The sequence below is a fragment of the Aythya marila genome, assembly GCF_965140915.1.
Source record: "Aythya marila genome assembly, chromosome: 3".
NCBI classification, from domain to species: Eukaryota; Metazoa; Chordata; class Aves; order Anseriformes; family Anatidae; genus Aythya; species Aythya marila.
In genome coordinates, this window is record NC_139044.1 from 83891835 (window position 1) to 83914241 (window position 22407).

At 37.3% G+C, this 22407-nt stretch overlaps 1 protein-coding gene across 1 annotated transcript in view; it reads right to left on the minus strand.

Annotated features, from left to right (window-relative positions):
* The window catches only part of MAP3K5 (mitogen-activated protein kinase kinase kinase 5), a 100049-nt gene that overhangs the window by 19723 nt on the left and 57919 nt on the right, over positions 1-22407 (minus strand). The window contains exons 11-18 of the mRNA XM_082756455.1: positions 20231-20338; positions 14468-14517; positions 9340-9435; positions 7962-8043; positions 5908-6041; positions 2530-2657; positions 1619-1755; positions 911-1016 (exon numbers count right to left, since the gene is read on the minus strand). Of these exons, the coding sequence (XP_082612581.1) occupies positions 911-1016; positions 1619-1755; positions 2530-2657; positions 5908-6041; positions 7962-8043; positions 9340-9435; positions 14468-14517; positions 20231-20338 (841 nt within the window). The remainder of the gene's footprint in view (positions 1-910; positions 1017-1618; positions 1756-2529; positions 2658-5907; positions 6042-7961; positions 8044-9339; positions 9436-14467; positions 14518-20230; positions 20339-22407) is intronic.

Below are 22407 nucleotides of genomic sequence, written 5' to 3' on the forward strand. Positions count from 1 at the left end.
AATAACAAGACAAATGAAATAAGTGGGAAGTAATGGTATCAGGAGAGTTAACAAAAAACACTATTATTCAAAAAAAATTAGAAGTTTCCTCATGCATTAAACAAACTCAAAACACTATTCAAAATTTTATTTGTGCTAAAAGCATCTGATATCATGTACTGGTCTTGTATCTCTTCAATGACTGTGACAATTACTAGAGATTTCAAAGACATTGGATTAGATGTAATTTTTATTTACTGTGTTACATGGTAAGATGAAAATCAGGAAGATTAATCTGAATTGCATTCAGAGTGGAAAAGGAAGTGAAACTTGAACCTAAAATAGTAGATATTAAGGCTTCTTTTCTGATGGGAATCATCCTGATAAAGCATTCTGTTCTATTTAAGCAGAAGTTTAACAGACAAAGGAATTAAAATAAGAGTCACTTCTCATTTTGAGTAATTATTTAATATAGTGCCACTGCGTGATTTCATGATTTAACATCCAAATCAAATTATCAAGCAAAATGAGAACTAAGTTAAGCTTTTTTTTTTGACAAGCTTTGTAGATGATGCCAGGATGCCCAAACCAGTCATGAAAGAAAAAAAGTTAGCTTTAGGTCAGCACAATGAAAAAGTCATGTATACAGAAGAGGCAGACTCAAATGTGACACAGGAAAGACAGTGCTCTTCTACTGTGGAGGACTTTTTTTTATTTTTATTTTTATTTTTTTGTCTCAAGTGCAACTTCTAAAGCAGCGTTGTCTATGTGTCTTTGAACACCGCATAGCTTAAGAGCAAGTATACCTAAATTAGCTTACACTTCCAGTGACTTTTTACATTGATTTGAAGTCAATGTAAGTTATGCAGCTATGAAATATGACCCTATACTGGAAGTTGCAGTAATGAAAGAATCTCCTCTGAGAACATACCAGTAAAGGTTTCAGTACATGGGTTGATTCCTGCAAGTCTCTTTGAAGTTCCAAAGTCTGAAATCTTTAACACTCCACTGTATGTGTTGATAAGCACGTTATCACCCTAAGGAACAGAATATTCAGAGCGATTATTTTTCCTCTGCGTTTTGTCTCACTTGCATTACTTGTATCTCAAATACATCCTTTTGTAAGTAAGAATCACTTCCTGAAGCTCTTTAGCATGGACAAGAAAGAGAAATCAATAGCAGTCCCGCCTTATGTAATCCCATTATCAGAAATTTAATCTCAAAGCAAACTTCTCCATCTACAAGAATTTTAGTTTAAAGACCAAGACAGAGAAACGCATCTTAAAAAAATAAAAAGAACTTTTAAAGTCTAGAATCTCATTGGAAAAGAAACTGTTCATATCCCACCCACAGTCTTCTTCACTCCTGATACATTTTAATGAAAGCTTGATCACAACATTGAAAACATAAGTACAAAATATCCGCTTTACCACATCTGATGCAGCTATATGTAATTTTTTCTAAAAAATATTTTGTTACTGTAAATTCAAGTTACAATGGCTCACTTATCTAATGCACACTTCAGAGTAGCATAAAGTCTGCAACAATGAACAGCTTCCAGAAGAAAGTTTAAGTTACAGAACAAATAAATGGGTTATGCAGTTGCATAACACCAGGCTTAATCTCCACAATTTCTCACCTTTATGTCTCGATGCACTATTTGATTATCATGGAGGTATTTTAATCCTTCAAGAATCTGCTTGGTGTAAAAGCCAATTGTCTGCTCATTATTTTTTAATGGTCCCCATTTTGATCGTAGAAGAGCAGAAAGACTGCCTATAATTTTGGAGAGGAAAAAAATGAGAGTGAAACCAAATTAAATTCTACTTTTTCTCCCAAAGGATAAGCAAAGTAACAACAACCAACAATCCCAAACCAAGTGCAGGTACCTCTTGTATAATGAAAGGCCCTCTCTTGGAAATACTTTCTTTCATTTTCAAATTCCTGACTAATTAAAAAGAGTCTCTAAGTGTCTCCACTGGCCTTGGCTGCAGCAGATATATTCTCTCAATCAAACAGATCAGAACCTTTTTAGTCAATGTGCTCATCTCTGTTATGCTTGGAGAGAAGTTGTCCAAGAAGAATGTTGTGAAAGAGTAAAAAAGGGTGGGTATACATACACATGCCTCTGTACATAAACCAAATCCACGGCATCTCAAGAAGCTAAACCCCGCAAGTGGTATTTTCATTATGTCTGGCTGGTGTAACTTCTTTGGTCTCAAGTAGAAACAACAATGGCCAGTCACAATTCTCTTGTGTTAGGTATTTGAAAAGGGCTCAGTCATTGGAGACTAGCTACAGTCTTCCTAGTAGGATGACCACCAACCACCTGGCACAACAACAATCTGAGCTGTATCTGTAGCACATCTTGCATAAATCCTGATGAACCACTTGGAAAACCCTTACAGTTTTTTCCATTAATTTAAGAAAGACATATTAAAGAATGTATTTTTTTTTGCATGAAATACATCACTCTGCAGTGCTATAGGTCTTACATTTTTAAGAGGTTAAGCAAAAATAATCACCAAACCAGTCTTGACCACTACTTACCACCAGGCACCTGCTCCATGAATATCTTAATGAAACCATCCTCACTAAGAGATCCTAAATACTGGACAATGTTCTTATGTTTGAGATGCTTATGCAAAGCTATTTCTTCATGCAGAGGTTGGGAGTATCTGTAAAGAAAAGAATTTATACAATACTGAGCTTTAGGAATAAAGTCTTGGGTTTACTAGGGTAAAGTTTTATTTCAGGTCCCATGAGACATATTTACAGTGAAGTACTGCATACAGTAATACAATATGATCTGTTAGACAGATTTAACGTCAATGGTTATAACCACCACATAATAAGAAATCATTCACATATGAATATACACAGCATACAAAATAATATGTAATATTGTATACACACACAAAATGTGGTAAGTGTACATTTATTTACATAGACAGACTAGGCACAATAATTTGTGGAAAAGGAACTACAATCCAGCTCAACAGAAAGAGGATAAATGGTTGTGTTTAGATTAGTGTCAAAGTGAACTCGTAAACAATGGAGTTAATGTATAATTAAGATCAGCTCAATAATTAAAACAAATCACCATTTAAGTTTCTACTAATAAAGGAGGAGTCTTATCTGAAAGCAAGAGTGGATAGCTAACAAAGTAAGAAATCAGGAGTCTTTTCATGGAGACAGATTCGGAAGAACTGATGAGAATAATTTCAAAATGAGTTTACTCAAAGATCAAGTATTTTTCAGAGATGTACGCTTTTTCTGCAGTCTTTTTTGTCAACATTTCTGAAGTCCAGATCCTTCTGGTGTGGAACAGCACCAGAACTCTACCTCAGAAGCTGACGTGGTCCCCTGAGCAAGCTCTAACACTCTTCTTCCACCCACGGGTGAGTCGCACACACCCTGGCAGGTTAGCTGCCAGATCCTGTGTTTTGTCTGGCAAAATTTAGGTAATACATTCAGAGTCTGGTGGCTACTTCCAACAAAATACTAACATCTGTAGTCATACTTTCAGGATAGGTGAGATAGATGTTGGACACGGACTTCTCCGTTGAGTTCAAGAAGTAGCTGCAGTGTGTTGAGCGTGTGAAGACATGTTCAGACGCTTATACTGAGGGAGTACTAAATTAAACCACAATCTTAACCTTGCAGCTAATTGTGACCAGAAGAAACATTCTCTCCCCCTTCCTTTTCACCCTCGGCAGGTTGCTCTCAGCACAAATTTTGAGTGATTTTGACTGGTGACATTCTGGCTTCCTGACAAACTGGCAACAACACTTTCACTTATTCATATTTGCGCTGGGGAAATTAGGGGTCAAGAGATGGTTTTCTGCTGCTTCAAGTCTAGGATTTAGTTCTTCCTGGAGCCAGTAAAGTGCCAGTCCCAGGAATGCAACCCAAGTTCTTGGGGTAAAATCACCTGTGAGCTCCACTCTTTTGGAGCAAGTAGTTACCAGTTCACCCTAACAACAGCCTCAAGCTATAAATGGAGGCTGAACTCTAAAAAGTAGAGGGGAAAAAAAAAAGGGGTCATCTCAAAATGCCTCTGGAATATGAATGTTATAGAAAACAAAAAGTATTTCATTAAAGGAAGTGTGACCCTCATGCAGCCCTCAGTCTATGCACTAAAAATAAATCGAGTTTCGTCACACCCCTCTGCACAAAAATAAAGATTCCAACTACCCTGTTAGTCATTCAGAAATTCAAAAATCATCTGAGGTTACATTTCTGAGTTGTACCAGAATATTAATTCAGAGTGGCAACAAAAACATGCATGTAATTCTTCCCCCAGAACTGTTAAACTACGCAGTTAGTCTTGAGCAACTTACATAATTAAGCAAATAAAATAAACCCCTAAGAAAATTCTCTAGAAAGATGTAGGATTTCTTGGAATCATAGAATCTTAGAATTATTTGGATTGGAAGGGAACTTAAAGACCATCCACTTCCAACACCCCATCCACCACAAGCAGGGGGACCTCCCACTAAACCAGGTTCTGAAAGCCCCATCCAGCCTGGCTTTGAACACCTCCAGGGATGGGGCATCCACAGCTTCTCTGGGCAACCTGTGCCAGGGCCTCACCACCTTCAGACTGAAGAATTTCCTCCTTATACCTAATCTCAGTCTACCCTCTGTTAGTTTACAGCCACTAACCCTTGTCCTGCCACCATGCTCCCTGACAAAGAGTCCCTCCCCGGCTTTCCTGTAGGCCCCCTTTAGGTACTGGAAGGCTGCCACGTGGTCTCCCTGGAGGCTCTTCTTCTCCAGGCTGGACAACCCTAGGTCCCTCAGCCTGTCCCTCCTCTTCACAGGAGAGGTGCTCCAGCCCTGGGACCATCTTTGTGGTGAATTAATTAAGTGAATAATGGTATTATTCACTTAATATGCTACTCCTCCTGATAACAAGTAGTGTTCTGTATTTATCAGAAGAGCTTCCTTCATTAAAATATTTCTTTAATCATTAGGAAAAAAGAGGGATTTACCGACCATGGAAGTAACTGTTTCCTACTTTTCCTAGCTTTCTGAATATAGAGGCACAAGTTATAGTCTTGATGATACTTTATAATCTGACAGGCACTTCAAAGATCCAGGTGCTTGACTCACCTGTTAAGAAATAGCTCGCACAACACTTGACCACAAAAACAAACGTAATCGTAGAATTTTTAAACTTTCAAGTTATTTTTAAAGTCAGTTCAATTTGCAAAGAAATTGTATGTGTAGACTTGCTATAAACTTTCATCAGAATATTTGTGGAAATTATGTATTCAGAATACTATACACTACAAACCTCAAGATATACAAGTACAATAGACATGACATGTTTGGCCTTTACATGTTAACTATTATAAATGAGACAAGGCACTACACAGACAAAGTTACTGCATTAAGAAGCATGGACGAAGAGATCATTACATGTTTTGTACTACTGTGAAGGGGCTTCGTAATAAATTAGGCTCAAACAGGAAAAGGACAATGTCTTCATCAACAATTCAGGCTCAGAGTTTTAAAGGATTGTGGAAGTTATAAATTTCAGAAGTTCTTTTATAAGATCCTGCTTATGTATGCATGCTTCTTATAAACATGCTTAAGACAGAATTTTTCACAAGGTATTTGATCAAGATTCTGTATTTCAGCAGGATTTCTTTTGGAAGGAAAAATTATTGTGAACTACTAAGACCAAAACTAGAAAACAAATTCTCAGTAATTGCAATCATAAATCATTCCATAACATGGAAATGTTTCCTTACAAAGAAAGGGAATTACCATGATGTAACTGACAATTTATTGACAGCTTTGTGAAAGAGTGATGGGAGCTCTTCCTTCAGATCACTTAATCAGATTTTGGTTCATTAGATTACTTAATAATGAAAGCATATAATGCACAAAGTCTGGAATAAGGCTCAATTACCATACCTGCTATCTCTTTCTGGGATTTCTTTAATAGCGATTCTGACTTGATTGCTCAAATCTCGTCCTGCATATACAATGCCGTATGTTCCTTTCCCCAGAACTACTCGTTCACCATTTTCATCATATTCATAATCATACTGCAAAACAAAAAACATTTAAATGAAACAGAGGTAAGATGTATTTCATCTGACTCCATGCACACAACCAAGGCATCTAGGACGTTAGCTTCTTTCTTAAGACTACATAGGAGAGGAAAATACTTAAAGATGACAATTTGAGTACTGTGCAGACATGCTCTTGTCACTCCACTGTCTTTACGGAAAGCATTGGCTTCTAAGGTAGCCATCTAAGGTAAGTGTGAAAAGCTAAGCCGGCCTTTATCTGTTCTGTGTAGTTACATTTATATATTTTAACAGCACTCGCAATCCTATTGGCAGGAGTAAAGACAGCAAAGGACGACAGAGGGCACTCTGCACCAAACTGAGAACTTCAGCTTCTACCCAGACACACAAAGCAAGTGTGTCTTAATTTATTCCAGATGCTCTCCTGACCTGACCACATCTTCCAAAAACAGCACAACCAACTTTGCCAGTGCCAGGTCAGACAGCAGAGCGTGCCAATGGAGGTTAGTCAGGATTGCAGTGTATTAACCATGGTTTCGGCTGAATTTTAATTTCAAAGAGTTTAAGGCCAGCCCAGAAACGGTCATTAGATTATCTCATCTGTCCGCTTGTGTAACACAGACATGTAATTTCACTTGCTCATTCCCATGCTGAGACCAGTAGCTCAAGACTAAATAAAGCATTTATATTTTCCCTGCAAATGAAGATTGATATCTTTTTAGTAAAAGATTCAGATAAACCACTACTAGCTTTAGTAATATTTCAACAGATTCTCAGGGTGAAGTCATTCCTCTTATTTTTAATTCTTATGTCTTTTGGCATCACTATATTTAATTGTTGTTTTTTTTTCCTCTACTAAATTAAAGAGCCTACTAACAATTAGCAATTTTCCCTGTAAAGATACACACTATAATCAAGTGACCTACTGCTTTTCTTTTTGCTAAAATAAAACAATTAGATAATCATAGTTTCTCATTATAGGGTATTTTTTTTTAGCCCACATGTCACTCTAGTGGTTTCCATTTGTCCCATCTCCAATTTCAGATATACTATAAAAATTCCAACATCAAAACTGGGACAGAGTACTGGATTTATTATTCAATACTGACTTTTTCAGTTAGTTTCAGATGTCTCCAGAGATCCAGGACACGATCCTAAATATTCCAGCTTGTTTCCTGCCGCCTACAAGAAAATCTAAAGACCTCAAGTATTGCATTGCACTCAGTGGCCTTGCATTCACTTCTCAGCTATGTGTATGTTCAGATAAAAAATCAAGGTGGAAATACAGTGTAATGACATACACATGCAAGCTATAACTCAGCTAACATGGTTGATAGCAGAAGTAAGGCATCCTAGGCTTCACTGAGAGTTAGTAGGCTAAGGGTAGAAAGACTCCCACCCACACCATCATCATCATTTGATTTGAGTTTGCTGCTCATTACGATGCTTGCCTACATATCGTAACTACCATGGACAAGCCTTCCCCAACTACAATTATATCCTTGTTTGTTATGCAGATGACCTGCCAATAATGTAAGTGTACATGACGCCAGTGATGCACGAAATAGACAGTCTATAAATTTAAACAGATGTTAATATTGCCTGACTATGACTAGACTCTGAAGTAACTGTAGCAAGAATTACTTTGCAATGAAGTGCAATTATGAAGAATTTCAGATGAGTACTTTCTCAAGTGGGTATGCTAACTGAAATAAGCAATTAATCTACGTTGGGTATAAAACCTGGATGTGTTACAAAGAATCATTAAATAATAATTAGTAGGGGATAAAGTTTTGTAAACCATAGCTTTCACTTAACTTCTTTTAGAGAAGGGATGAGTAATTTATTCCCTTAGTGAAACTCTACAGTAGAAACCCATAATAGTTGGTGGGTTGAAACTAAGTTTAAAAAAACGACAAAAAACACACTATATACCTCCAGGGAGTCTCCATCACATTCCCCTTCCTCTGTAGTCTTCCCTATTTCTTCAGTGATGCTGTTCACCATGTCAAAAAACCTGTTAAAAGCAAGAAAAAGAAAATTTAAAAAATGCAAACACATATTTGAGACAGCATGGGGACATACAAAGCACTTCTCTCTAAAGTACTGAATGAACTGAAAGATTAGATTTAAGCATAGATTGGGTGTAAAAGCTCATTTGTCAGCAAAAAGGAAAAAGAAGATTTTTTACATGGAGATTTAACAGCAAAACTAGCACCTCCCCTACTTAATTAATGTCCATCTTTTATATGTGATGAGACATCCATGATGTCTGAAATTATCAATAGAATTCGCATTTCAAAAATCTACGTACATATTGGGTGAAATTCTTGTCCTATAACATTGTTCCTTTACATCCAGTGAAAGCACTGAAGCATTTTGTAGAGCAGAAAGACTAGTTTCAGTTTCAGTGAAAGGGGGGGGGGGTATTTTTCAAATTCCCATTAAAAAAATATCACTACATATGACTTACCTCCTTTGAAAAAACATAGGCAAAAATATCATGCCAAGCTACTGCTCACTCATCTTCTGAGAAATATTCAGATACAAAGGGAACACGGTAAAAGAACCCGTATTGACTGGAGTTGATGAGACGACGAGCTAAGAATTGAGCTTCAAGGTAGCCACAGCCATTAACATAAAGTAATACAGTAAATTTTGGTAAAGCTGCAGCCTTTTTAAGGACAAGAATACAAGAAATCCTCTTCAGGAACAATTCAAGACCAATTCTGGATCAATTCAAGACCACAGCCCTTAAGCTCAGAGCACAGAAGTGCAGCTTTGAGTAGCTAAAATACCCTTAATTTTGTGCAAACCCTTGCCAAGTTTCTAATAGGGATACTCCTACAGTCATACTTAAGTAACCGCAATGCTAATGTAAAGGACATCAAGTGTGCTTCTCTGTAATCAGAAATAAAAACTTCAACTACACTAAAAGAAAAATCTTAATGAGATCTCCTAGATTATTGTTGTTACTACAAATACTGCTATTTCAGAAAGCCCATTTGTAAGTTTAGAATGTTTTGTTCAATGTGGGGCAGCAAACACTTGTAGTAAGCCTTAACATGGAAAATAGTGAAAAATAATACCACAAAATACATAAAAATGTAAATCTTAATTATGTTTCTAGCATTTGTCTGAGCTTGTTCTCTGACTTTCAAACCTCATGCATCTCTAGGGTAGTACTATACTTTCATGTAAAAGACTGCGACAACTGAGGATGCTCTCACCATAGTTCTGAAACAGCCACTGTTGTGCACGCAGACAACATTCACCCTAACGCAGATTGTTTTTTGAAATAACTATGACACACCTTCTGCAGTGAAGTTCCGTGCAGAAATAGATTTGAAAGTCATCTGAGTTGTGCAGCACATACAGAAAACAGCACCGTTCTTCAAACTTCGAAATGCTGAAAGAACAGCCAAGTAGAATATGTTATTAGAAGAACACATATGGGCTTCTACCAGCTATGTCAAACCACACCAATCAACATATTTATTGTGAAAAAGCACCAGATTAAACCTAAAAAGCCATAGTCTTTCCTTACTGTAAAATTATATTCTTATATCCTCCAATGTTCATATTCAGTTGTCTGTTATCATTTGTTTTCTCCCCTACGCTGACCAACAAAAAGTAGGAGCAAAGAAGTTAAAAGAATGATTTAAATTGACGAGTCATTTTTGTTTCCAGTGCATTTAGGTAAGGGCCTTAAATGCTAGCCCTAAAGTCAGGATGAAACATTGCTTCAGGATCACATTAGGAAGCTGGCCTTTGTACTGAAATCATGAATTCTTCCACCTTTAGAAATAAGCCACAGCTCAATCCTGAACACAAAGGTTTCCAATTGGTTCCATAGGAACTGGTAAAGTGATAGTATAATGGAAAAATATTTGTAAATTAAGTCAACGTTAAAAAAAAAGAAGAGGTGAATGACTTGACCAGCCTTGCCCACCCATTCCTTCCTTCAGTTTTGCATTCATAAACAGGAGTACAAATATAACGTAGAAATACGCATGACATTTTCTTATGGATGCATATATGCCTCAGGATAAAAGATGTACAAACTCTGGTGTAATTGCTAGTTTTGTACCCAAAGTAGTTTGCAGCTCTTGCAAAGATAATCATTCACCAGATTTTTTTTTCTATATACATGTCATTACCATGTTCATTAAAGAAAATACTAAACATTATTTGAAAGTGCTCTTTCTGTAATTCTGTCACATGTTGAGGGTCAGGTGTCAAGCTGATTCAGTGTAGTTGATTGCTAGTGTATCAGAAAGAGAAAAAAAAGGTGGCTAGAGCTGTTATGACAATATAATACAGTATTTGAGAAACCAGAACAAATTAACACTTCTTATTAAGATGCTATACAAAATCCACACTGCTAATGAAATCAACCTATTCTAGTTGGATCAAGATATTCATCATGGTTTTGATTAACTTAGAATAATATTCTACTTTATTTTGCTGTATCTTGCCAAAGAATTTATGATTTAACATAACAGTTCTTTAAATGTCAGGATATACTTGTAAGTTTCAACATTTAATAGGTGTCTATGGTTGTTGCTTCTTTTTACGATTCCTACCGTAGATCCCTTGCTGTAACTTTTGATAAAGAAACTGCTGTTTAGACAAGCTGGGGATCTGCATTTCATAAAGCTACTTATAAGAAGACAGATTCATTACTACCTGTCATTGGGTGTTGATACTGGCCTATTTTTATCAGGAAAAGTTCATATGTACTAAGTGATACACACATCTAGGAAGACAGTCACTGCCCCTGGTTTACCAGTCAGCTTTCATTTCATTAATTTTTTCAAGCATACACATGAACTTTCTAGCTGTGGAGTGACTCCAGCTGATATTAACAGAATTACTCATTCATCTAAAGTTCCGTGTGAGTTTAAACATTTTACTAACATGACATGCACAGAAGCCATTAAAATAGCAATGAATAAAAAGGTAAGAATGTAGAGCATACACAGAGGCCAGGTAAATTCATAAATATTTAAGGCCTTTAAGGATGTTTATATTGGTTATATATATTGCTTTCTTCTTCGCCCCCCAAAAAAGAAAGTTAAGGTGGGGAAAAGAAAAGGAAGACTAAAAAATACAGAGTTATAAAAAGAAACTGTAATTTGCTTGGGAAACGCCTCATTTTGAGAGTTATTGAGCATATGTAATACCCACTGACTTCTATGACAGCAGAATTGGAGCTCAATTTGCAAAACTCAAAAGACAAGCAGGGAAGCACAATGCAACGTGGCCACGTGCCCAACTCATGTGCATCCAGAACTCCCATTAGCTAATGACAAATAGTGCAGATGCTGTAACTACTGCTAACTAATAATTCTAGATGAAGCAGCAGATAAAACAGTTAAGCGTTGGCAGAAACCGTAGAAAAGCAGCTTCATGGAATTTTTTATTTGTTTTCCAGAATTGAGAAGGATAGACACCTTCCGCTGTAATAACTAAGCAGTCTGACAAGATTCCAAATTTCATGAACTTGGGATGGAAGATGAACATCCCTGTTAATTCTTTAACTATGAAAAAAATTGATTGCAGATCTGAATCCAATTTTATCACTGTTTCTAACACTACATTTATTGTCATGATCTCTGTGGCATTTTCCCATGGAAACGACACAAGTAGCAGTTATTTCACAATCCAGGGCTTGTAATGAACACCAAGGATATTCCAATTTGTAGTCTACCAACTTTATTCTGCTACTTTATTTTTTATCTTTGAATTAGAAAAATAAATATCTTCTTGCTTATATAATGAATACTCGGGAGTTTTCTGGATAACTTGAGGAAGAGATGCCAAGCACCTTGGGGAAGCAGCTAGGTTCCAAAAGCTCTGATAAAGCCTTTAAGGATTAACAGTACTTTTACCCTGATTCAATAATAAACATTTGCATTTGAGAGGTCAAGAAGGCATATGATGAAAGCCGAGATATTTACGTTAGTGCACAAACTACTAATCACTGAGTGTTGTTTTTTTTTTTTGTTTTTTTTTTGTTTTTTTTTAAGTTAAGCCCAATTACTATGATTTCCTGCATATAGAGTGTGATTCAGCAGTGTGTTCAGGGAGCTCTATACACATTTTCAGGTTCCTGTGCAACTCCTTAGAGTTGAACTCTTACTCATAAAATAAGACGCTGATTACACTGGCTGATAAGGACCACACAGAATAATTGTCCCCCCCTCAAACATTTGCTTGAAGTATTTATCAAAAACATTACTCATTTCAGGGCTAGATGTCTCTTCAGCCCTGCTGCCAAGAGACTCCTCACGTAATGCAGTAAATGTTTATGGAGGCCTTTGCAGAAAAAGCCTCCAAGATCATGTACAAAGACCTCCCTTGTATGTTAAAGCTGCACCTCTAAACCTGGCTCTTACTAGTCTAGAGAGGCAGAGAATCTTTAAGAAGGCTGGGAACTTTCCCTTCCTAGACAGCTTTAAGTCTAGAAGTTTCAGAGGAGCCAAAAATAGTTCAGATACAAAAATAAATTAGAAACAGGCCTGGTTCTGAAGGATGTCCCACCCCGAAGAATATTTATCTTCATAAAGCCAGGAAAAAAAATGAAAAAGAAAAAACAACACTGAAAAAGGAAAAATTAGAAACTTGCATGTTTGAAAACTAGACTTATTCAGTTTTATAATTGTGTAAGACAAAGATTTCCCCCTTCAGCTCTTCACAGAGGCAGCCACTAAGTTTTCTAAAAACTCAGTGGCTCTTGACACTGGCTCATTTTAAAGTTTTCCAAGGGGTTTTGAACATCTGTCCAGATGAACAGATTGGAATTTCGATTGACAAATAATTGACTATTGACAGGTTTAAATAACAAATGAGTATACTAAAAAAGTACTAACCACACTATAGCTTAATAATGCCAAAAAAGTGTTTTTTTTTTTTTTTTTTTTTTTTTTTAAAGAAGCACAGCAAAACATACCGTAACCAAAACCCAAACCACACCAAACTAAATGTATCGTTGCAATTTTTGCTAAAAATAAGCTATATCCCACGGGATTGAACTTCTACGTCTATTGACGGTGTTTTGTTTTTAAGTTAGTTGTTGGAAGGAAAAATAATCATCCATCTGTGCAAAAAATGTACTGCAGACATAGCAACAGCTTTGTGTGTATGGAACAGATATTATTAGAACAGAGCAATGGCTATTTAAAAAAAAGTTAGACTTCTGGACTCTTTTTTAAATTACACTAAATACAAACACCAAGTGGAAAGTCACAGGATGCCAAAGTACAGATAAATCCTACAAAAACAAATGAGACTAAGAAGATCTGATCTAAAGGGAGCACAACAATGGTAGAACACTACTTTCGTAGTATCAGCAGGCACAAATTGCAAGGCTGGACCCTCTCAAACAAAAACGTACACTACATTTAAGCTGGGCTAGCAGTGCAGACCCACTGGTTCACAATACAACACAAACTTCCCTGCTAAGAAAAACCTGCAACAAATAGTTCTTCCTAGCAGAAAATACTCCCCTGAAGCCAAGCAAAGTTTGCCAAAGATGGCAAAATTTCCTCCTTTGTTTGTATCTCACAGATCAAAGAAAACCTAGAAGGCTTTCAACGTGTAACATTGTACTCCTCTAATCCAGTCTTGCACGTATCAGTCTTGATCCCATGGCTTCTTAGTTCATGTTAACCTACTCCACATCAATCTTTGGGAGGTTATTTATTTACCTTTCCTATTGATTTGCTTTTTCAGTCTCTGAACCAATCTTTGAGCTTTTACTTCATGATCTGTCCACTACTCTGCCACTTTTATCATTATCATCACTGCATTGGCAATCTCCCCTCCCTACTCTCTGAAAGAGTTTTGGTACCATACCAAAAGCAAGCACAGAAAACCCGTACACCAAGACTCAAGAGATAAGCAATTAGGACACTTCAAGACACATTAACCCACCTCCCCATCTTCCCTAGTCAGTTCCTCATATCCTCCTTGTTTCTGCATCCACGCTACTTCCTGGCGTACATATTGTGTTCAACAAGCATCTGTGACAAGGACTACCTTCCTTGTGTTTATCACTTTCCCAGTATGTCAGAATCTCAGTGCACAACCACAGCTTTTGGATGCGATACAACTCAGTGAAGGTGACATGAAATGTTAGCAGTTACTATAATTCAACCTTAATTAGCATAAATTATGAACCTTACAAAAATATTAGTTCTTAAGTTTAACAAATATTGTTTCCTATTTTTGTACATAATGAACCCTGAAGGTGGTCACTCCTGAATCCAGACTAAGATTCCTGGGGCTTCACTAACAGCAGGGCATCTGTGGAAGTACTTGCAACATTCAGCTCCAATTTTGCGTCCATTACTCCACCAAGGTCCACAGCACTAGCTTAATATGATATTCATTCAATTACTCTTTTCATTTCAAAAAATGAAAGGGAAATAACTTACCTTACTCCCCTGATAGAAGCAGCACTGAAGTTCCACTCATGAATACCCTTCTGTAACACAAGAGAGGAAAAAAAGTTAAATAAATAAAAACCCCTTCCTTTTGGAAAATCAAGAGCCAGTAGACATATCTTCTAGCCTGGAACTCAAGAGACCAAAAGAGAAACATTTGGATTACAACAGCCTATATTACCTTTTAACAGTTATTCTTCAGGGCATTTCCTACGTAAAAAAACAATAAAAGTTCTACATAGGTTTGGTTGATTTGTCTCTTCACTGTTTGCTTTGCAAACAGAGTATATATTATTTTAGAAAGTAAGTGAAGCAGCAGATCAGCACCTAGGACAAGCTATATGGGCAGCCCTTCTCAGTTCAGTTTTACTTGCAACCTTCTAAAAGAGGGAAGAAAAACCATCTCTGAGAGTAACAGCCTGCTCTACATGCTCAGCGTCCTGAGTGTGTGGGAAGAATCAGCTGAGAACACTACGAGCAGGGAGTCTGATGCTGGAGAGTGAAATGGAAAATACTTGAAAAGGAGATGAAATTGCTCAGGGAAGGAGCAAATCCAAAGGCCAACTGTCCAAAGAAACAGAAAGCAGACTACTTCCCTAGGAATCCAGAAGGGAGCAGTAAGAACATACCAAAACTCCTATGAGCTGCTGGAGTAGTAAACTAGGCTGGAAGAAAGAAGCCACCCTACAAAAATACAAAGGGGCAGGCCTCATTTATTTTCCTATCTTTTACGTTTAAATCTGTCACACTGAGCAGAACCAAGTTCACTCTTCAGTTGTATCAATCTGCGCTTAAGTTTTAATAAAAGTTACTTCAGGAATCTGAAGCCTTTTGTATCTTCTGATGGAAACATTTGCCTTTCAGGGAAACGTGGAACTGCACCAGCTCTAAGTCCTGGCAACCTTGGGATCCCACCACAATAAGCGACGTATTTGAAGGAAATACTCTCTACAGTTAAGCTTCATTCTGTGTTTTAGTCACCTGTGCAATCAGAAGGCATGGAGACAGATCTTGCTGAGAGGTAGTTTATAGCATAAGGGCAGAGTGTCAAATGTATCCAAACAATCAAATGTATCCAAAATGACAACATAAAGATGTCTAGCATATAAAACATTTCATGAATATTGACATACACAAGAGTCAGAACAGATACACGGCCAAAATAGCTGCACGATGTGCAACAAATAATAGACAAAGTCATTCTCTCAGCTATAGCAGTTTTCTGTAAGGCTTGCTAGATCAGTTTTCTCCTCTGTAATTCTTTTCGTTCTGCTCAAATTGCATTAAAGGTTATGAGGCTACTATAAAATGCTTAACACAACATACTGAGAATACATGCAAACATTTTTATTGAAGTACAAACTTCACGTTGTTGTAATTGTAAAGTATTATGCAGTAACTACAGAATCTCTTAAATTTTAAATGGGGGCAAGAGTTTCCAGTGGGGCAGAGGGACAGGAAAACAACCTGAGATGAAGAAGTGGGACTGCATCTTGAAGTACCAACTGATGCTAGTATGAAGCGTTGGTACTCATCAAGTTGACTGGTTCTCTTTCATGAAGAAAGATCACCTACTACACCCTCCTTATTAGCAGAGGGTGTTATCTGCACTCGTCTTTTACTCCTCACTCCCTATACAAACTCCACCACTTTCCAGTTTTCCGTGCTTGAAAACTCTCTTCAGAGCTTAGCAATTGGTACTTGTCCAATTCCCAGTACTGGGAATAATCTGAAGTCTAAATCTAAAGCAAGCATCCTGACAGGCAGAAATTTTCAAGAAGCATAAGTATTGTGGGCTTTACATGTCATCCACATGCAACTAAACTCTCACAGATTCATACATCTTTCATTAACCGCACGATGTTCTCAGGCAATGAAATAATATGAAAGTTATGTCCCTCAAGATCTTGCCAAGTTTTGAATACATTGGAGTAAACATATCAGGCATGCTATCCAAATCCAGCATCTGTTCTTCAGTTAGGCAAAAAACCACCAACCACCCAAAACAAAACTTAAAATGGTTTCAGAAGCCAACACGAAACAGAGACAGGCTGTTCTACTTCAAACTTGCAAACAGCACTGCTGCATTCCTCTAGCCCCATGTGGAAAGGACTGCTAAAATTAGGGTACCGAGGGCAAAGGTATCATGAATTCTACAAAACACAATGCCATCTGATTTTTATATTCGTTTGTCTACGTAAAACCTGGTATTATTAAGGGCATAAACGACAAGATACGCTGCTAAAAAAAAGCCACAGAAGAGGAAAAGGCCATGTTATTTATCCCGCTATTGACTGTCATTCTCCTATTCATTAGGAAATTGCCAGCTACAAGCTCTGCTGAGTTCCACTTTGAATTTGAAGCAGAATTTAAATTTCTCGTGCATGAAGGGAAGCTCATAAGCTTAATAACTCACAATCCTTATTCTTAAAGCAATGACCGCATTTTGGAAATCAAGTAGATCTGTTAGTTTTGTGATCTGAAACCAGAAGCACAAGGTGCTAAACCTCTAACAGACCTATGCTATGTGGAATAAAATTGTATAGCTGAAGCAGTTTCCAAACCTAGATGTTTCACCTGTCCTTGTAGCCATGATAGCTGGTCTTTATTTGTTAACCAGTCCCTACAAAGCCTATCATCAGCCTAATAAGGATCAAAGTAAGAGCATTCTTCAGTGCAGCGGGCTGAAAGATCACAGATTTCCTCTACAAAATCTCTTCCTAAAGACAGTATTAGACTGGTTATATTCATCTGACAAGGAATCCCGTATCTCCAAATTCTTCTAGTCCCTTTTCTCCCTGTAAAGTTTCCAGTGGATTCAAAGGACTTGGGCAAACTTACAAATTCAGCTGTAGAAAGTTTGTAGCTGTTGCAACTACCAAATTGGCCAGTACATTCTTTTGATAAATATTATTGTTTGTAGGGCAGGGATGCCTGCACTCTCTATCAATCAGACCCCAAGCTACTGTAGAAACTCACTACAGTAAGGATTCTGGCCAGAGAAAAAGTACTAGCAAGTGCATCAAAAACTGACCTCATCTAATGCTATCATATAAGTAGGGCAGCAAAGGTAGGTGAACACTAGTGCACAGAAAATACAGATGTACTGTCCAAATCAGGACCACTGCTGAAAATATTGCGAGGTGGGGGTTGGTCTGTTCTCCCACGTGCCTGGTGACAGGACAAGGGGGAATGGGCTTAAGTTGCGCCAGGGGAGGTTTAGGTTAGATTTTAGGAAGAACTTCTTCACTGAAAGGGTTGTGAGGCATTGGAACAGGCTGCCCAGGGAAGTGGTGGAGTCACCATCCCTGGAAGTCTTCAAAAGACGTTTAGATGTAGAGCTTAGGGATATGGTTTAGTGGGGACTGTTAGCGTTAGGTCAGAGGTTGGACTCGATGATCTTGAGGTCTCTTCCAACCTAGAAATTCTGTGATTCTGTGAAATATTAAGCAAAACGTACCTGTAGCTAAAAGGAACATTTACATGCCATGAAATACCTTTTTAGGAATATGGGTGCACTTGCTCAAGTAAGGTTAACTCAAATTAGAATATAAGCAGTGATATAACAGGTGCAGCCAGTATAGCAAGCCTACTTGTTTTACCTAAATTAAACTCTAAAAGCTACCAGGATTGTCCTCAAAAATACTGTAAGGTAAACAGAGAAGAACCATTTAACAAACAGTGTAAACAACAGAACAAATTAGTATGGAACAGCTACAAACAACTTCCGACTGAACACTAGAAGACCTAAACCAGCACTCTGCTACTTCAGCAGTACTAGTCCACCTCTAGGCTCTTTTACAGGTGCAGTGACATTCTCAAACCGCTTGCCAATACAGAGAGTCATTTGTGAAACCTACACCAGTATTCAGATGGAGCTTTATCACTTTATATGAAACTTTATACAGCAGGGGTTTCTGCAGAGATCAACAGGACTCAATAGCCCAAAACATTCTTTCTGGTCCTATGTTCCTTCTTATACTATAGACAAGCCGCTTAACAGAACGTAACATTTGGAAATGAACTACACGCCAAAAAAAATCCCAGACGTACAAACACAAAACACATACAAGTACAAGTGGTTTCTAAATAGACTAAATTCTAAGTACAGAAACACTTTCAGAACAGATACTTTACAATAGGAAGGTTTACCCTGTCATACTGAAATCGTAATTTGTTATGTGGTAAGCTTTGCTTTTGTCTGGGAACAACATAAATATATTTTTTAATGTTATTCTCATAGGCTGAACCTACCTGAAAATAACATAAGTCAGAATAAAACACAAATAGAAACTCATTGGTCTATGCAAATATTTCAGTTTGTGCTCTAATGTGTTATTTCAGGCTCTGTTCATTTACGTTCTCCTCAAACTTGCAACAAAAATTCTAAGCAGTACTGTATCGTGTAGTCTGCATACAAAAACATTTCTCCTTTAATGGCAACAAGTACAAAAAATGAAGTATTGACTACCTGGAAAGTAGGTCTTCACTGTCCTACCTTGCAAGCAATCAAAATGCTGCCACCGAAGAATGACCAGTGCTATTTCTTAGGAAGCACTTATATCTCGTGTTCTGACTCCAGCTGACTCAGCCTTGATTCGTTATTCATGTAACCCTTCCATGTTTCCATGATCCCTTCTTTCTCTGGCGTTCTAAGATGTCCTCCCCATCTTCACTCTTACCAAGATTTTGCTTCCTAAGCAACCCAGAAGGTAATAACCATTCACTGCTTCCTCTCTCTTTACATCTCCAGAGTTTCTAAACTGCTTTCTAAATATATCTGGCTATCTCACACCTTGACTTAAGGAATTCCCTGAATTTCCAATTTCTATACTTTCTGAATGTCTATCTATCCTTTTGCCAAATATTTCTTTGCATCTTGATTGATTCCCCTGCTGTTTTAAGACATGAGCCTTTATTATGTTCACATTAAAGGAATATTCACCACAGCTGAAAAGCAATACTTTTTTTGAAGGGAAGTTCATTATACAAAACGTGTATAAGGTATATAAGTACATATCGTGCTGTATCTTGTGCTGGGGGCCCCAGAGCAGAACACATTGCTCCAGGTGGGGACTCACAAGAGCAGAGTAAAGGGGAAGAATCATCTCCCTCACTCTGCTGGCCATGCTGCTTTTGATGTAGCCCAGGATACGGTTGGCTTTCTGGCTACAAGTGCACATTACCAGCTCACATTGAGCACCGCATCAACCAACACCTCCACGTCTTTCTCATCAGAGCTTCTTTCAATTCATTCTCTGCCCTGCCTGCATTTGTGCTTGGGACTGTCCTGTCCCAGATGCAGGACCTTGCACTTGGCCTTGTTGAACTTTGGTGAGAATGAGGTCCAGCACAGAGGGAGCCAATAAGGAGAAGCACTATCTCTTGGAGAAAGAAGTTATCATCAATGGATTCATCTGCATAATGACGGTATATTGCAAGTTATTTATGAAGTTTTAAGTATCAGATCTGTTGATATTATACACTGGTTATAGATAATCTGAAAGATGCAAGTTAGTTTTAAAGATAGTGGAGACTGAAGATCTGGAGACCAAAGATCCAGTAAGCAACAGCACAAACTTAAAAGAAAAAACACCTGTCAATGTATGTGCACATTATTTTCATCTATGTTGCTAAGTCACCCTCTCCTTTACAGAAGTTAACATATACAATTTTTTGCGTTATATGCCTTATATTCCATGCATACTTTTAAATTGTGGAAAAAAGTTACAACTGCAGACAACATCATGGTACCTTGTCATCAGGCAGCACATGCCAGATAGACACTGTCTTCTCCTCAGCTTCACTATTGATGGAGAGATATGAGGGTTGATAGATTTTTGTTGGTTCCAATATTAAAACCTTGTAAAAAATAAAATGCAAGAGTTAGTATCAAACATGTAAAATTTGAGAAGTATTAAAGTCCTTTAAAACTATTTTTGTAGTCATACTAGAGCAAGAAAAACAGGGGAAACAAGATGAATGAGTTTTAGGTACTGGGCTAGTTTATTATGGCTCACACTAAATTAAGATAAAAATGCCAATTTTTTAATTAAGATACATGCTATGAGTGACGTGTAATTTTCCAAATGAGTTCTCTGACAGCCATCAGATTTGGAAAAGCTTCTGTTACAAGTCCTTCCATTGCAATGCCATTCGAGAACGTATCTCCCATGTAGACAAGATTCAGGCTGTACATTAATTATCTTTGGTAGAAGCACATTTGGGTAAATTGGAAAACACACATTAGCCTACAGTCAGAATGAACTGCTTTTGATTTAGACCACTGTGAATCACGGTAGCAAGATTAAATGATTTTCTCATAAGCAACGAGCATCACTGCAAGAGGCTGACAGCAAAAGATTATAGAAAACCTCCTAGAATAAAACTAAAACTAGAAACATAATGTAAAAGAGATGGGATACAATGCATCAAGATTGAGTCTAGCATAGCCACTTGGTAAATGAATCCAATCTGCTACTTCAATAATGATCTGCCAGAATTGCTTTCAGATCTATGCCCTTTAAAGGAAAATGTCAGCAAAGCTCAGCTATTTGAAGAAGCATGGTTTCTTATTAAAACTGTTTATGTATTTATTTCAGATTTTCAGAGGTAAAAATCTGATGTCTAAAATGACACATCTATAGTGCCTGTGTGGAAGGTATTCTCATTCTGAATAATGAGAAGTTATATTAATTATATTAGTTCAAGAAGCTACTCTATCTTCCACCAAACTGATCTTGGGAGTTCAGAGAATTGCTTTAGAAAGTAATGAATGATTGGAAAGAGCCATCAGTCATATCTAAGTCCCAGCAGCTCCTAGAGAGTCAATGAGCACATGGACAAATTGAAAGAAGCACAAGGCCAAATTTTGAAAGGCACTGAGGCATTTAATTCTGTAAATGGATATCCAGTGGAATTTCAAATGTATCTATCTGCATCTCGAGACAGAGTTTTTAAAATCTGGTTTAGACCGTATCATGAAGGGGGGGTCAGTAGGCTACAGCCTACTTGCTGTACAAGCCACATCACTTCTTCCTCTAATTGCTGCAAAGAGAATTACAACACCAATGCTACCAGCTAGGAGACCAACTGCCAGCTAAGTGACTACCAATGCCCCAAATCCTTGAGTTTAAGCTCTGAGACTTTCTAAAAGATTATTTTATTTTTGCAAACATAGTTATTTGTAAGCGTAAAGAAGTTACTATGTTTCGTTTTGCTGACTTGTTGCATGATATGGTTTTGCTTTTGAATAGGCATGAATATTTTTATTTATTTATTACAAGAGATGACATATGTCTGTCAGCAACACCAGAACAGTTTCCTGTGCAGGTTTTCAAATACAATCAAGCTCTATATTCATTGAGTGTGTCTTTCGGCTCTTGCTATTACTATGAGTATTTTGTCTTTTGATAAGAAAAGAAATTATTTGTCTTGGACAGTTCTATAAGTCAGAGGCTATTTTTATTTTAAGTATCTAGTTGTGACATTTTGTCATCAAAATCATAAGACTGGGCTGTGTTCTTTTTAAAAAGAGAGGATTCAGAATATTTTGTTTCTCTGCAAAACTTTAGGTTCTTTCCCCTCAGAGAAGCAGACTCCCTAGAGAGTTCCATGTTGCTTTCATTTCACTGTCTCAGTCCATTGCTGTTCAACACTATGTTCTTCCTTATCACTTATCATCCCATTTACAACCTGAAGCCAGAAGAACTGTGCAAAACAAGTATGTACTACTTCAAGTATCTTGGTGGGTAATAGCAACTTTTTGAAACAAAAAGCTGTATTTGCCAATGGTTAGTTAAAAGGAATATCCAAGATATTATTTTCTCATTGTAGATCATTAACATATAGAGGCAAAGAACTTTTTACAGCACATTGTATAACACTAAGGTATCTAATAACAATATTTCAGCAGAGTATTTGTGGAAGAA